The sequence below is a fragment of the Gymnoscopelus braueri genome (assembly GCF_963280865.1).
Source record: "Gymnoscopelus braueri genome assembly, chromosome: 3".
NCBI classification, from domain to species: domain Eukaryota; kingdom Metazoa; phylum Chordata; class Actinopteri; order Myctophiformes; family Myctophidae; genus Gymnoscopelus; species Gymnoscopelus braueri.
Window position 1 is genome coordinate 25,903,737 of NC_137612.1, and position 15,664 is coordinate 25,919,400.

Genomic DNA, 15,664 nt, shown 5'->3' on the forward strand with positions numbered 1-15,664 from the left:
AGTAAAATCCTGTGTTAACAATTGTTTTTTAAAGGAGTGGGTCCATTTGGGTCAATTTTTACACTCTCAGGAGTCAGGATTTAAATTAAGGTAAAGGATGTTCCTATGTGTGTAAATAATATAGCCATGTAGCTACATCATAAAAGCTGTGCGGCTGTGTAGTAAAAGACTGCATTGCCTCAATGTGGGGAAAATATAGCGTCATAGTATTGTTTCTGGCAGCCTCGCAACTAAATGGCCTGTGAGATTGCCTCAGGGGAACCCACCCGTCTGGTTGCCGAATCAACCAGGCGATGCCAGGTGTTGAGTGTGTGTGTGTGTGTGTGTGTGTGTGTGTGTGTGGGGGGGAGGGGGTCAATCTGTCCTGTGGCTCAGGGGCACTGGCACCAGGTGCTGTTTGGAAAAGGACTGAAGCTACTGTTGGCCCACATGCCCTCAGTGAAGTGCAAGAGAGACGCTGGTATCGCTGCCGTGACCTTCCTGCAAGGGCTTCGGCCACTGGCGCGATCCATTAGAGGGGAGATTCATGAGCGGCTCCCCGGTGAGAAAACCAGAGGTTTACAGGAAAACACATTAGGCCTTTTCTATGACAGCCCCCGTGTGGAAATGCCCACTTAGTGTTGCCCAGACTGCCCGCCACAGAGGAAAGAAAAGACGAGAGCCAAAAAACCTCTCTTCCTCATTGGATAAGTGCTTGTAGTAGCTCCGTCTTAAACTGCCTTTCGGACAAAGACACCCTTGCACTATTATTAGAAATCTTGGTCGTTAAGATGATGAAGGGACATAGTATAAATAGTGCTATTAAAATGTACTCTGTTATGGACGTATTTGACCGTGTAAAAGGATGATAAGAAAGTAATGCATGTAATAGATGGCGAATAAAACAATTAGCAAACAGCTGAAACCGCAGCATCCGCAAATGGACCCAAGAACGCATCCTTTCTGTATCAGCCACATGCACGCGCAGAGGGAAAAAATGGTGTCAACTTTCACAGTGAGGGAGCCAAAAATAGCCCCTTTTCCAAGGGGATAGCATTTGTCGGCACACAAAAGCCCATAATAATCTTTCAATTTCAGGCAAGTACAAAACAATTATAAAAGGAAACACAAAGGGTGGGGCCATCATGGTGTAAGCCCAGAGAAAATACAAAAGGATTTGTGATATTAGTCTCAGTCTGTGATATAAACCAATGACAGTTCACATATTTATATTACACTGGAGCAACTCAAAGGCACAGTGGTGCTCAAGGGCTGTAGTTCATGAAATATTGTTGCGTTAGCCACTTAAGTCCTGTACGACGATGAATAGCTCGCGTCTCGCGACACATGGCAAACTTCTTTTTGCTATTTTTTAAAACTAGATTTTATTTCATTTTGAAAGATTTTGAAAACTGACCATTTTGTGAAATTTGCCAGGGTTAATGTGGATAATTGTACAGCGACATTCCCTCTTGAATATCTATATTGCACTAAAAGCATCTCCATCCAAGAAGGGCAACCAGGCAAGGCAAAGTGATGTGATTGCTTGCCTCCATTACTTATTGTGTGAAGGCCCTCTTCTGTGCAACATCTATGCAAACTCGAAAGAAGCTGAACTTCCATGGTAGACAAAAAGCAAATGTGACTGATGGTGACATGACAATGTCTTCATTCAAAATTAATCACACAAATATCTCACTCACCTGCCATAATCACTTCCCCCCTACCTTTCTTATGCGTGCGTAACCAAGTACTCATTTAACAGGGACGCACATCAGTGGTTACATTTTACCCCAGGCAAGAGCTGGCAGACATGTGCCTCAACAGCAAAACATGTACAACACATGCACACACACACACACACACACACACACACACACACACACACACACACACACACTGTCTTTGCTCTTGCACACACACACACACACACACACACACACACACACACACACACACACACACACACACACACACACACACACACACACACACACACACACACACACACACACACACACACACTCTCATTTTTTCTCTGGCTTATTAAAGGCATAGTGCACACAAACATCATGTTACTGTACTGGTTCATATGTGCAAGGGACAAAGATAGAAATCATAGAACAATCACAGCATCTAATATCTTTACACGTTTCCAGCAGAGGCTAATTTCCAACACCAGCACTTTGATGGTTCTAATTGATTGTGTTATCTGTAATCTAAAAGCTTGGAAAATAAGTTACAATCATCACTACTTTTGCACCAATGACCATGCTGTTCAGGTCAATCACAAATGTTTCCATCAATAATGCAATATCTTTGCTTCTGAAAAAGACACATTTAATACGTTTTAGTGCAACAGTAGGAAAGAACATTACACTGTCAACTTTCCCTGCACACTGGAGTTGCCATAACCTTCACCCACCCACTCACTTACTCTCTCTCTCTCTCTCTCTCTCTCACACACACACACACACACACACACACACACACACACACACACACACACACACACACACACACACACACACGTGAGATGAGAATTAGCAAGAACAAAGCAAATCAGCCCTTTGGCATCAAACCACTGACAAATCGTCTAACATTAACAAGCAGCTAGAGTCTAAAAAGTGATTCATTTATTGATCCCATTGACTTGAACTGACACTGCCATACTGTGTATGGTAGTCCTAATGATGACTGGCAGAGGGAGGGCATCCTTAAGTGAAGTCACTTCATCACAAGCAGTCACTGACACCCCATGAAAAGGCAAATGTATCCTTACAGATTTAAGACTATAGGACTGCCAGAGATGGATGGAGTGATTGATGAGCTAGGCTCAGAACACCATAATAACCAGCATTAAGTAAATGTCCCATGCCACTTGCAGTTTGCCAGAGTGTGATAGTGATAGGCAACCATTTACTCCCAGCTATACCTTTCAGAAAATGTAAGTCACAAAGTGACAATCCAGAAGAGTCCAGGTTATTCTAATTTAAATGATCTATATCTCATCAAGGACAGAAAATGCATTTTCTTACAAATCAATTGTTGGGAAATTGCAATATCACCCACATGCAGAGCAGAATCTGTTCTTGAGAGATTACCCACATATTAACTGAAGTCTTCAAGAAGGACCACTGTAAAAGTCTGTTGTTAACTGGATAGGCTGGTGGTGTAGACATACCAAACTAAAATAATAACATCCGGCTAGAACTTACATAGAGGGACCACCAAATGATGTTGGCCGGCCACCTGACATGGCTGATAGTGTGTAGACATGACTTTGTGACTAGACAATTTGACAGGTCTTTATGTCACCAAGCTACTTCACTTATTCCTAAGTGTATATTCTTCTATCGCGCATTTCCAATTCAGAAGCTGTGACCTGCTGTATGGATGGAGCTCAGCTAAACATTGAAGTGAGTGAAGAGTACAGAGCGGCTCTGACTGGACACTTGATAAGCAATGTTTACTGTATACACGTGGCTTTCACACCTCTGCGGCCAATGGTGGGGAAAAACCTCAAGTCATGAGCATCCTGTCATCCTCCTATAATGACCCAATTAGGCCAATATGTGAAAAGATAAAGAACCATACGATATTAGAACATGATTTCACTTTAAAGAAAAAGAAAATAAAAGACACTTTATTTGCCGACTATAGCCTATATGCCCATGTTTAACATGTTGTTCCAACAGCGGAACGTTTAACAACTTAATGTTACAGCAATAGCCTTGGCAATGGGGGAGAAAAAACAACAGACCAAGCTACTGGAAGTCAGATATTTGTTTTAGTTTTTTTGGGGGGGACAAAGTTGGGTCTTAACAGACTACCCTACAAATGTTTAAGGATATACAGTAGATATAACAATTACAATTCGTGCTCGGATGCCTTGACAATTTTTTCCCCTGCCGAGACCCGAGTGGTTCCGTATATAATACGCCCCAAATGCACGTTGTGAACTCCGCGGCCGGGCTAAATAAGACCTGTAAGACCCCCGTGTAGCTCTAAGACACTGGGTCGTGTAAGAATAATAAGCATGACTGTGCTTCTTGCACCTACACCACCCTCCTCCTCCTCCTCCTCCTCTGTGGTGCGATGAAGAACAGCAGGACAAGCCCTTTTCCCCGCATTCAAGGCGTAGCGGCGCTAAATATGTGAAGGACACCCCGCCTCCCCCCCCCTTCCTCGCCCTCACCTGGCATGTCGTCTTCAAAATCCATGTCGTCTCGTCCCTCCTCGTCTTCATTACTCAGCGACCCCGGCATCTTTATCTCATGCCCCCCCAAAACAAGCCTTTAGGGCTGACAATACTGGAAGTTAACCCTCCAGATGCCGCAGCCTGTTCCTTTTTCTCTCCAACCAAAAGGGGAATCTTTTTCCGTCGTTAAAATATTAAAAAAAAAATATTTTCCTCCTTTTTTTGGCTGTAAAATTGTTTTCCACGCAAAAGACAAAATAAAAGAAATATTTTTGCCCTCCACAGTTCTGTATCCAAGTCTTCCACAGTCTGAAAATAAGAAAGGCAAAAATGGAACACACATGCTCAGATAGTGACGTCTGGTCTGTTGCCATGACGATCCATCCCATAATAATTTCAGCCAGCACAACTAGTTAGTCATGCTCCCCTAGTTACCACTTCAACTAGTAGTATGTTGTACAGACACACCGTGCACCGGGGCCACTTGCCGCACACACCGCTCTAACGCCTGTCGTACGTCTGCCCGTTTTATTTTGCAACTTGCAAGTCCGTTAGAATTGACAGTGGTGGAAAAAGTACTGACATTTTTTATTTAAGTAAAAGTATCAATACCGCAAACTAGAAATACTCAGCTACAATAGTCTGGTATTTAACATTTACTGGAGTAAAAATACAGGTATCAAAATGTACTTAAAGTACCTAAAGTATACTCATTGTGCAGAATGTCCCATTTCACAAGTTCAATATGTATACAAATCTTGATGTGATGCGTTGTGAGCTTGTAGAGCGGATATTTTCAAATAGTCAAAGTATATATATATATATATGGCTTATATATATGGCTAAAGTGGGAAATGCATGTTTTGTAATAATCTAGTAATAAAAAGTAACTAAAGTTTTCAAATAATTGTAGTGGAGTAAAAGTACAATATTTGCCTTTGAGATGTAGTGGAGAAGTAAAGGTATTGAAAATACTCCAGTAAAGTAAAAAAAATACCTCAAAATTGTACTTAAGTACAGTACTTTAGTAAATGTACTTAGTTACTTTCCATCCCTGAGAATTGGAGGTTTACACAAGGAAATCGGATAGAAACTTCTCCCTCAGATACTTGACAATCCCATAGCAGTGGGATATCAAGTGCGAAGTAAACCGATACACCATAAAAACGATGTGGAAACGAAAATTATCTCAAGGTATTAAAGGTGCAACTTCAGTGATCAAGGATTTATGCAAACTACAGCTTTTTCTGACGTGCGGTCGTGCGCCATGACTTGTCAGGTGGATGGGGTGGTGGGCAACTAGAAACGAACCTGTTGACACTCAAACCACACAGCTCCTTTCCCTAACTTAATTTCATGGTTCTGGCAGGGAAAATAGCAAGATTAGCTACTGAGAGAGCTGTGAACTGCCTGTTGTGCCTGTGTGGCACAGCAGTGTTGTCAAGGTTACCAGGCTCACGGCACCCAAGAGACATCACGTGCCACGTCCAACAGTTTCACCAGTACATCACAATCCCAACTAAAGTAAAGGAATAATTACTGAATTAATTTACTGGTACAGACATAATTACTTCACAAAATGGTTTATTATAAATGAAAATCATCCTGTTGAAATGTAGTTGCTGTTTTGCTACTGTATGATAGCATGTACTGATGAAAAGGGTGGAACACCAGAAAGGAAGACCTTCCTTTTTGTCTTTCAATTTCTTTTATTAAAAGTAAAGTAGTCTAATCTTCATCCTCCTCTTCCTCCTCGTCGTCCTGGTTGATCTGGAAGTAGCGAAGCTCATAGCTCTCCTTAGTGTTGGCGACCACCCGCAGCCAATCCCTCAGGTTATTCTTCTTCAGGTACTTCTTGGTGAGATATTTCAAGTATCTGGTGGAAGACAGGGAGAAAGTAGTTTATGGAAAAAGTTTTAACCTGGGCAAGGTTGTAAGTATTATCATTCCCAAATGAAAAAGAAATTGATACCAATTTGTAAATTTATGGCTGGCATAAAAGATCTTTAGGGACATGATTTGGAGACTCCTCAACAAAATGTATATATTTTTTTGAAGAATACAATTTCTCCTAATAATGGAATTTGAGGTACAGTATTTTTCCTAGAATTTTTCTAAATGAAATGCTGTGGGAATAAAAGTAGAAAATCAACTGAGTGAAGGAAAGAGCTTGGATAACCAACAGTAATGCACTAACTGCTCAGCCTTATTTATGCTCAGCCTTATTTATGACGTAGCTCTTTAGGGGGTGAGCCAACTAGAAGAGGGTCTGTTTGTCTGGGGCTAATCTTGCAAACTGCTGAACCAATCACTGTACCGCCATACAGTCTCGGAAAGTGTTATATCTTTCTTAAATGCTTACATTTTGTAATGAAAGTCAATGGGGTTTGGATCGGGCTGAGACCTTGTCCAAATTTGGACACATTATGTCATAAATGACTGACGTCATAGACTGGCCACATGAAGTCTGAGATCCACTTTTCTAGTTAGACCATTTGCTAACGAGTCAACGACCAAAAACTCATTTTAGAGCAATGTATTTTTTACTCATATAGTTCAGCTTTTTACTCATGAAATAAGGGAAAGACCAACAGATCATTTTAGCATATAGAAAAATACAACTTGTACTAAATGTACTTTCTGTGTACAGCACAAATCTGGGCCCAAATTTGATTTGCCATTCAATCACAAAGATTAATTTAAACTATGTGGGTAGGGGTTTACCATGTTCACAAATGTGCAGTGACAAAATGGACTGCCTGAAAGTAAATTCACAAAAATCTTGTTCCACATATGACCATGACAAACAAAAATGTCCAGCTACCATATGTAGACTAATTTCAAGGGCCAAGCAGGTTAAAACTGTATTTGAATACTATTTGACCATGGTGTGACTTTAAAAAAAAAAGAATCCCAACTAACAATATTCAGTCCTTTCTTTGAAAGTCTACCAATTAGAATGAGAAATTATATTTTTTGTCATGCAAACACTTGTTTGGATTGGGCTTTTAACAGAACAGGGATCATTCAAGTCAGAGCCTTATTTCACAATAGTATGACAATTACTTCATCTGATACTGTATTAACTTCCCACCCTCACTCACTCTTGATTTTAAGTGAGTGAATTTTGTTTTACACCCAAAAGAACAATGTTAGCCTAGTCATGATTGTAATGCTTTTGTGTAGTCCCACACTAGGAACTGCACTTCAGCAGTCAACATTGAAAGACCATTTTAATACCAGTTACAAGGAGATTGCCGAATTTCATTATTGACATAAGAAACAATACATAAACAATTCATTGTGCATGCACCCACACATCTTTAAGCTCTAATACATAATTTAAGACGTTTTCTAAAAGTACTGCAAACCTTTATTGAAAGTAAATCTGTGATTGGAATTATGTAATTTAAGCTTTTTATGCATACTAAATAGTATAAATAGTATATACCAATTTTAAAATAAATTAAATGGCTGTTTTTCTTTTTTTGCAATCTCCAATCATTTAAAAAGTAAGAGAAAGATATTCCATCCCCCATTCGGGTTAGGGTTAACAGAATCATTTCCATCTCTGTATGTGTCTGAGTGAATAGATGGTTTTGTTGTGCTAATCTGATATGGTGTGCATGCTAATTGTATCAGATAATCAGCCAGCGCTTTTCTTTTTTGAACCCTTTAAGACCGGGAACGCATCCCGTGTCATTTTAGATTTCTGGCTATTAAAAAATAGCTCATAGCTCATGAGCTGGTAGATCTGCTATTTTTTGAAAAATCTAGAAAATTTGTGCAAATCTTTGAATATATATATATATACACATAACATTTTTAACTCCGATCTGTGCTTCTGGGGGTCCCTGGAACAACATATTTTGAGATGGGGGTCCGCGGCCAAATACATATCATTTTGGGGGTCCTTTACAAGGAAAAGTTGGAGCACCACTGATATAGCAACATCTATATATTTTTAAACTGTTAGGATTGAAAAGACATTTGTAGAATATGTATTCAAAGATTTGCACAAAAAAAAAATCACAGATGCGTTCCCGGATTGAATGGGTTAAGAAACTATATTCATTATTCTGAGCAAGGTCAGAAAGCTATCTCAGGACTTGGAAAGTGAGAAGTCAATGCGGCTGAACTGAGCCCATTCTGCCCCCCTTCTGCAATCTTGCTGGTCTTGTTAGTGGTTGTAAAGTATGCAAACAAATCTAGCCAGGCCAGCACGGTTCACATCATCTTGAGTCAGAGTGCAACTCAGCAATTAAAACTGTTGAACCATGTAATATTTTTGACATTGGTTAATTGTGTATAAAACGTCAGTCCCGTGTTGGCACGGTGTCTGTTAGTGGGGCTGATATGAAAGCTTTTTTTGGATGTCAGTGATTCAACAATTTAAGGACCACAATGGAAACAAGTCCCCAGGACATTTTTGTGTTATCCTTTTAGCTCAAATGTCTGACTGTACCTCATGGTGCCGTTTACATTTCTGTCTAATAAAGTATTCAATCAATTAAAAAACTAAACTCATTTCAATAGATAAAATTAATAAGGCCCTAATGTCAAATGTTCAAACACGTTCAAATAATGTATAGTTTACATTACTTCAGACCATTTTGCAATTTCTTTTAGATTTTGGGAAAAATTTGCCAATTTTACATTGATGTGCCGACTCTTCCTGGATCCGATCCAATGTAATCGTTATACGGTCACAAGCTCTTGTTAATACTTTTCATTGGTTACTAGCCGATCTACAAGCTGTGGGCTTATACTGTAGTGTAGACTGGCTATTTTAGCTACTATTGTGAGCCTTTCACAAGTTCACAACAACTGTCACTTTTATCCTTTTAGCCTAATGTCTGACTATACCTCATGCCATTTACATTTCTGTAATGGTAGCCCACTGATAAAGTATTCAATCACTAGCAGACACGGTGAGGTCTAGGCCAATGAAAGATACTTGATTATTTGTGGAAGTCGGGCTGAGGGCCTTGGAAGAGTCTGAGAATTTAAATTATTGTTAGCCGTCTGAATATAATGAAGAATGTATTAATAATGATAATACAAATGAACACAAAGAAAATTACTTAGTGCAACTTTAAATAGTAACTACACCCACAGCTCTCACAAGCATCCTGAATATACCACACTACTTAAATATGCACATAGACCTTTGCCTGGACGCGTTGTCAAGACAACATTTGCTTGCGCCAGAGTATGTGTGTATATGTACAGTAGAAAACTGTTGATTTGTGAAAGAAAGTCCTGGACTTAATTGACATCAGTGCCATTGATTTTCCATCCTCATTTGCAATAGCAACAAAAGGTCATTAAGAAATAAATTGTCCGTTTTACAATAATAGAAATACAAGAATGAGAAATTGATTCAAGGGAAACTTAGCCTGGCTAAGGCTGCTTTAATCTTGTCGGCATACCAAGTAGGTAATCAAGTAGCTGTGTGCCGGCAAGGCCCTACACTGGTTGGTTATCCCTGTCTCGAATCTAACAAATCACAGGCTATGTATCAGCTCATAAAACTATATCACATGTTATTTTTCTATAAAAAAAACTGTTTGTTATACCACACATATGAATTCCAGAGGATCTGAGGCTTGCGCCAACTCTGACTACTCATAATCCAGGCAAAAAAACGTATGTTCTCCACTGCTCTCTATTAAAACATTTCAGCCTACACCCGTTTCTTTTTTATGCAGAATGGTGAATTTGAATATGGGTATTGTTAGTTCTGTTGGACTACTTGTGTTGAAGCCAGAAAGGACACCAAGAATAATAAACAGTCTTACAAATAGAGGTTGGTACCTATACTGATCGATACGAGTATCAGGGCCATAATACGCTTGACCAATGGTACAGCGAAGGGGCGGCCATAGCTGAGTGGTTAGTGAGCCCGCCTAGGGAACCAGCTGGCCCTGGTTGCCCCAGGTTCGATTCCAGGCTATCCCAGCATATGTGCCGATGATATGAAATTTGTCCCTGAGCAAGACTCTTAACCCCAATTGCTCACAGGTTCTCATTGGAAACAAGACCGCAAGGACTTTCATGAACGACCTGTTAAAAGGAATTATCCTTACAGTACCATTTGATGCATGGGTTTAAGTCCCATGCGCTGTCAGAGTATAAAATGCGTTTCACAATATGATACTCCTGACAAACGTGATACTAGTGTAAGAAAAAGTTAAATCACTCACTTAGTCTTACATCGCCAGATGATCAGAAATCTCCAAATACATATCATTTTGGGGGTACTTGACATGGAAAAGTTGGAGCACCACTGATATAGCAACATACTGTTAGGATTTAGAAAACCATTTTTAGATATGTATTCGGCCGCGGACCCCCGTCTCACAGAATGTTTTGTTCCAGGGACCCCCATGAAGCAAAGATTTGAGTTACAAATGTTTGCTTTAAATGGCAGGAGAGTGAGATGGGGACGGACACAGACATCCAGACGCAGTACAGGGCCTCGTATCTGACTCTGATTCAAACCGGGTCGGCCCTACGAGGTGAGCCACAGGGGCATTCCGGGATGTAGTTTTGTGTGGATGTGTACTAAATACTAAATTATAGTAGTTATATTAAATTATACCTAGCCACACCTAGGTATAACCGTCTTCTCCCCCCTCACCTAGGGGGCAGAAGATGACAGCCTCCACATGACCTCCCCTGCAAGTAACAAGAGATGATGAAAGAGCAGCTTGTGAAACGAATGTCGCCACCCAATCACCGAGCTGGAAGAACAAGCCTTAAGATGCCAGGGGGACGCAGGTCCACACCAGGACGGGCTTCCACCCCTACCGTCGAGCGCCACGGTGCTATTATATTGGAAGGGCTCCTTGGGGCCAAAAAGGTTTGGGGCTATTGCTGTAGGCTATACAGCACATAACCCAAAGTCTGTTAATACTTTGACTGAACACATCCCCGGGTATGGACTAGTTATACTAATTAACTGAATCCAATGGCTTCCAGGATAATTCAACTAACTAGCTTTGGAAAATGGTTGGCAGCGACGTCAAGTGTACCATGAGTTGTAGTCAACAGGCTTAACACACCAGACCAATGGTATGGTCCATTAAATGTGTTGGGGAGAACAATGCATTCACAATTGTGTAAAAACCCATTAGAAATTCAGCTCATGCTATACCTCTTGGAGAAGGGAACCTCAGAGTTCACAGCAATTTTGCTCTTGCTCCTCTCGATGGACACCACACCACCGCCCAGGTTTCCAGCTTTGCCATTCACCTTAATGCGCTCCTGGAGAAAAGTCTCCTAGGGTAGAAAAGAGAGCACAGAATTTTTGCAACAATACTGAAATCAAAACACTGAAATTCCCCCGATATTCACTGTGAGCAGCAGAGAAAAGGTGGCAACTTATAAGGTGACAACTGTGACAGCTGTAGCAGCTGATTGTGTTGCTTTATTTTTGAACATCCAAAACACAATGGCTCATTGAATAGCTAGTCCACGACCTGATTTAAGCCATTCAATTCTGTGAGAAACAGGATTGAACTGTGGTCAATAGACAGCAATGTGCTGGTGGTGTCCAGGGACCTTGCGTTGCAGCTGCTATGCATTATGTTGGAGAGATCAGATGGAAATACGATAACAGATCAACTAATCTACTTACAAAGTTGGCAGCGTCCATGATGCCATCCTCAACAGGGTGGGTGCAGTCCAATGTGAACTTTAGGACCTGCTTTTTCTTCCTACCACCCCCCGGCTTCTTCAGCACTGGCTTTTTCTAGTTAGTAAACAAAGTAAATTAAAAAAGGTTAGTCACAAACATTACCATAAATCCATTACATAGTCTATATCAAATCATGTAGCTTCCTAACAGTCGATGAAACTAGAGCTTGCTGCTCCATTCCTGCTCAAGAGATAACTTACTGACAGCTGATATTAGATTTGCTGAGCCAATGGATGGAGGTTTTAATAGCGAGATCAACACCAAAACACAGACCGGCATTATTTTGGCAGCACGAGTCGTTAGTGATGAATTTAGTAAATAGCCAGTGGTGGTTAAAGTACTCAAATGTTGGACTTAAGTACAAGTATCAATACTACAATGTAGAAACACTCTGTTACAAGTAACAGTCTGGTAAATCATAATAAATTTACTTGAGTAAAAGTACCAAAGTATTGGCATCAAAAATTCAAAATATACTTAAAAGTACCAAACATCTGTAAGCTTGTAGATCAAATAGCCTAAGAGAGTGAGTGAGTGAAATTATAAAAAACATATATATACATATATATACATACATACATACATACATACATACATACATACATACATATATATATATATATATATATATATATATATATGGCTGAAGTGGTCAATGTATGTTTTGTAATAACAGTCAAAATCTACCAAGTAGTAGTAACTAAAATGTTCAAATAAATGTAGCAGAATAAAAGTGCAAGATTTGCCTCTGAGATGTAGTGGAGTAGAAGTAAAAGTATTGAAATTTGGAAATACTCCATTAAAGTAAAATACTTCAAAACTGTGCTTAAGTACAGTACTTAAGTAAATGTACTTGGTTACTTTCCACCACCACTGTAACAATAACACACTAGCTTTGGATCAAGACGTTCATCGGTCAGTCGTATCAAGGCTAATAATAACACACTAGTTGTACGACAGGTAAAAGTTCAGTGCTGTTGACTATGAATCTTCCCAACATGCTGGCTATGCTGACGTTACTGGACGCTAGCCTCTACTACTCCTACTGGCTAATGTTAGCATTAGCCCAACGTGGTTTGAACCAACAAGGTAAATAAAGACCAGTAAAGGGCTTTTTACCACTGCAGTAGACGTATTCATATACGTGCACTAAACACACACTCGTGTGTTTAGAAGACAAGCCAGAATGAACAGAGTACACACTATGGAAGAGCACATTTTGGTTACATTTTACTCACAATACTAGGAGCCATGACTGACAACTTTGGCAGAAAAGAAGGAGGCAACGCTGCGCAGGAAGTATAATACCCCTCTGCACAATCGATGCACTCATCGATCTATCTGATCTGGAATCGACAGTGGTGGAAAAAGTACTCACATTTGTAAAGTATCAATCAATGCTGCAATGTAGAAATACAATACAAGTAAAAGTCTGGAATAAAAAAAAATCCTTGAGTAAAAGTACAAAGGTATTGGTACAGTATCAAAATGTGCTTAAAGTACCAAAAGTAGAAAGTACTCATTATGCAGAATGTTTCACAAGTTATCATTTAATACGTCTAACATTTATTAAAAAAAACGTTTGAAAATAGCTGATCTACAAGCTCACATATGCTGCTATTGTATTAACTTTAGGGCAACATATAGCATAAAATAGCTATATGGAAATGACAGACACTCATCACAAATTAATATTTGCCAACGAAACAACTCTAATAGAGATTTGGTTTCATAGACATTCAATGGGAAAATTGTTTGAGGTTTGCTTCTGAATGTGTACAAAATACCTTTGGTTTCCCAGTGGGAAATAAAGAAGGAAAAAAAGACACAATATTATAGCACCACTCCACTGGGATAATTATGTAGTCTATTCTACTGTATTCTGACCTATAGCCTAATGACAGGAATATGAATTCCCTTTTGCACTTTGGTATAAGACCCCTATCACTCTCCCCTTTGTCCCCTTGCTGTCAGCTGCTTGCTGTTGGTTCCCCATCGGCCACTATTGAAGAGTTTCTGCATTGCTGTCATTCCTGCTGGGGGTAACTGATAGCACCAGTGAACGGTGAGACAGTAGCTCCAGTAGACAGACTAACCCACTGCATTTACAGTAGGACTCAAGACGGTGGCTGTCATGTTGGCACTAAACAAACACACAGGGTGCTGATGTTACTTTCGTGCAATCTATGGAATGTGTTGTTGTCTCTGCTGCAGATCTGAGCACTGCTGACATGGCCGAGAAGGTAAGGAAAAGAACAAGCAAGTTTGGAACCTACTTTACTTGTTTGTTTGTTTCTTCGACTACACAGACTTGATCAAATGTTCATGTTTTATTCAGTTTCAGAGTTGAAGACCAACTTTTAACAGTGAAGGTGATAATGCACTTGAACGCAATTAGAATATTCTGTGACTATTGACAGTTTATTTGACACCCTCTCCATTTGCAGATGGCAAAGGGAGCATTCACCAATTTGAATAACCTGTGTGATGTGGATTGTGCAAATGAACATCCCCTGGTCTGTCACCTATGCCATGAACAGTGCCAACACCCATGTCTCTTGGACTGTCACCACTGCCTCCAGAGCTGCACCAATGATAGCCGTCTCAGCTGCCCCCTCTGTGGGTAAGCAAGAGCATTGAGAGGTTGATGAACGTACAACCTACACATGTAGACATAATTGTGTAGGTTGTTTATGTTTGTAAACTTGATTTCAAAGACTTACATTTATTTCATGCTTCCTCATAGACATTAAATGAAACTTTTAAGGGACAAATCTGTGATAAATGAGACAAATCTGACACAAAGAGACAATTGCTGAAAGCTAACACTGTTCGTATGCCATGGCAATACTGGGACACATTTTTTAGAAGAAGGCCGATGCACACCTCAAAGGTTGGTGAGAGGTGCGGAGGACAAAAAATGCATATGCTCAGAAGGGGATCTCTGATAATGACATCAAAGAAAAGGACCCACACATCACACAAAAAAATATTCATTGAATAAAGAGCAACATTTCTTTCGCAAGTTCCAGACAGTCTGCGGGTCCTTTTCTTTGATGTCATTATCAGAGATTCCCTTCTGAATACTGGGCCAAATAAAATCTATAGGTTTTACAAATGACAAGTGATTAACAGCTTCTCAGTCTCATATCTTCATGATATACTTTGCAATCAGCTTGTGATTGTGATTTAAAAAAATAGGCTACAGTTTAACCACTTGAATCTATAGGCCTATATACTTTATTGACCGGGGTCTCTCAGGGGTCTGTATTTGGCCTCCTCCTTTTTTCCCTCTACACGAAATATCTTCGCCGACAATAGGCAATCAAAATAGCCAGAACAAGCAGTACAGTACAAGCTTGTAGATCGGCTATTTTCGCTGAATGTTCGCCTATTTTCACAAAATCTTTGCCTTTTATGACATGCACAGAATAGGGCCACTAGGGTTAATGTGGTTAAATATGATTAAACATCATTACACAACAAACAGAAGATAGTGTCACACTCACAGGTCTGTTTTCTTTAGGGCCAGAAAAAAATAAATGTGGCAAGCTAAATGTGCACAACACAAGCCCTGTTTAGACCGACTCTGCTGTAAGGGATTCATCCTGTATAACTTGATTAGTAGATGAGATTGGTTCATGTAAGAGATTTGAGGACAATGTCACTGGTTTCAGAGAGCATCACTCTCTCTGTCTGTCTCTTTCTTTGGTATTTCACCCAGGTAGTTATATGCCTATCCCTGACCCAAACCTCATAGAAACTATGCCTATTTGCCTAAA

The 15,664-nt window shown here is 40.0% G+C and overlaps 3 protein-coding genes across 3 annotated transcripts in view; 1 reads left to right on the plus strand and 2 right to left on the minus strand.

The window, feature by feature from the left end:
- chd5 (chromodomain helicase DNA binding protein 5) overlaps positions 1–4,253 on the minus strand; it is a 56,200-nt gene extending 51,947 nt beyond the window's left edge. Inside the window, exon 1 of the mRNA XM_080423365.1 lies at positions 4,178–4,253. Coding sequence (XP_080279491.1) covers positions 4,178–4,247 — 70 coding nt within the window. The 5' untranslated portion in view covers positions 4,248–4,253. The remainder of the gene's footprint in view (positions 1–4,177) is intronic.
- A 1,493-nt stretch (positions 4,254–5,746) lies between these two features.
- Positions 5,747–13,167, minus strand: rpl22 (ribosomal protein L22). The gene is made up of 4 exons (XM_080423869.1): positions 13,121–13,167; positions 11,823–11,936; positions 11,340–11,464; positions 5,747–6,056 (listed from the first exon to the last, which is right to left on the minus strand). The coding sequence occupies exons 1-4, from the start codon at positions 13,133–13,135 to the stop codon at positions 5,909–5,911; spliced, it is 402 nt and encodes a 133-aa protein (XP_080279995.1). The 5' UTR covers positions 13,136–13,167; the 3' UTR covers positions 5,747–5,908.
- Positions 13,168–14,329: 1,162 nt separating this feature from the next.
- rnf207a (ring finger protein 207a) overlaps positions 14,330–15,664 on the plus strand; it is a gene marked incomplete at both ends in the record, with an annotated part of 28,826 nt that continues 27,491 nt past the window's right edge. Inside the window, one exon of the mRNA XM_080423489.1 lies at positions 14,330–14,505. Within this exon, the coding sequence (XP_080279615.1) occupies positions 14,330–14,505 (176 nt within the window). The remainder of the gene's footprint in view (positions 14,506–15,664) is intronic.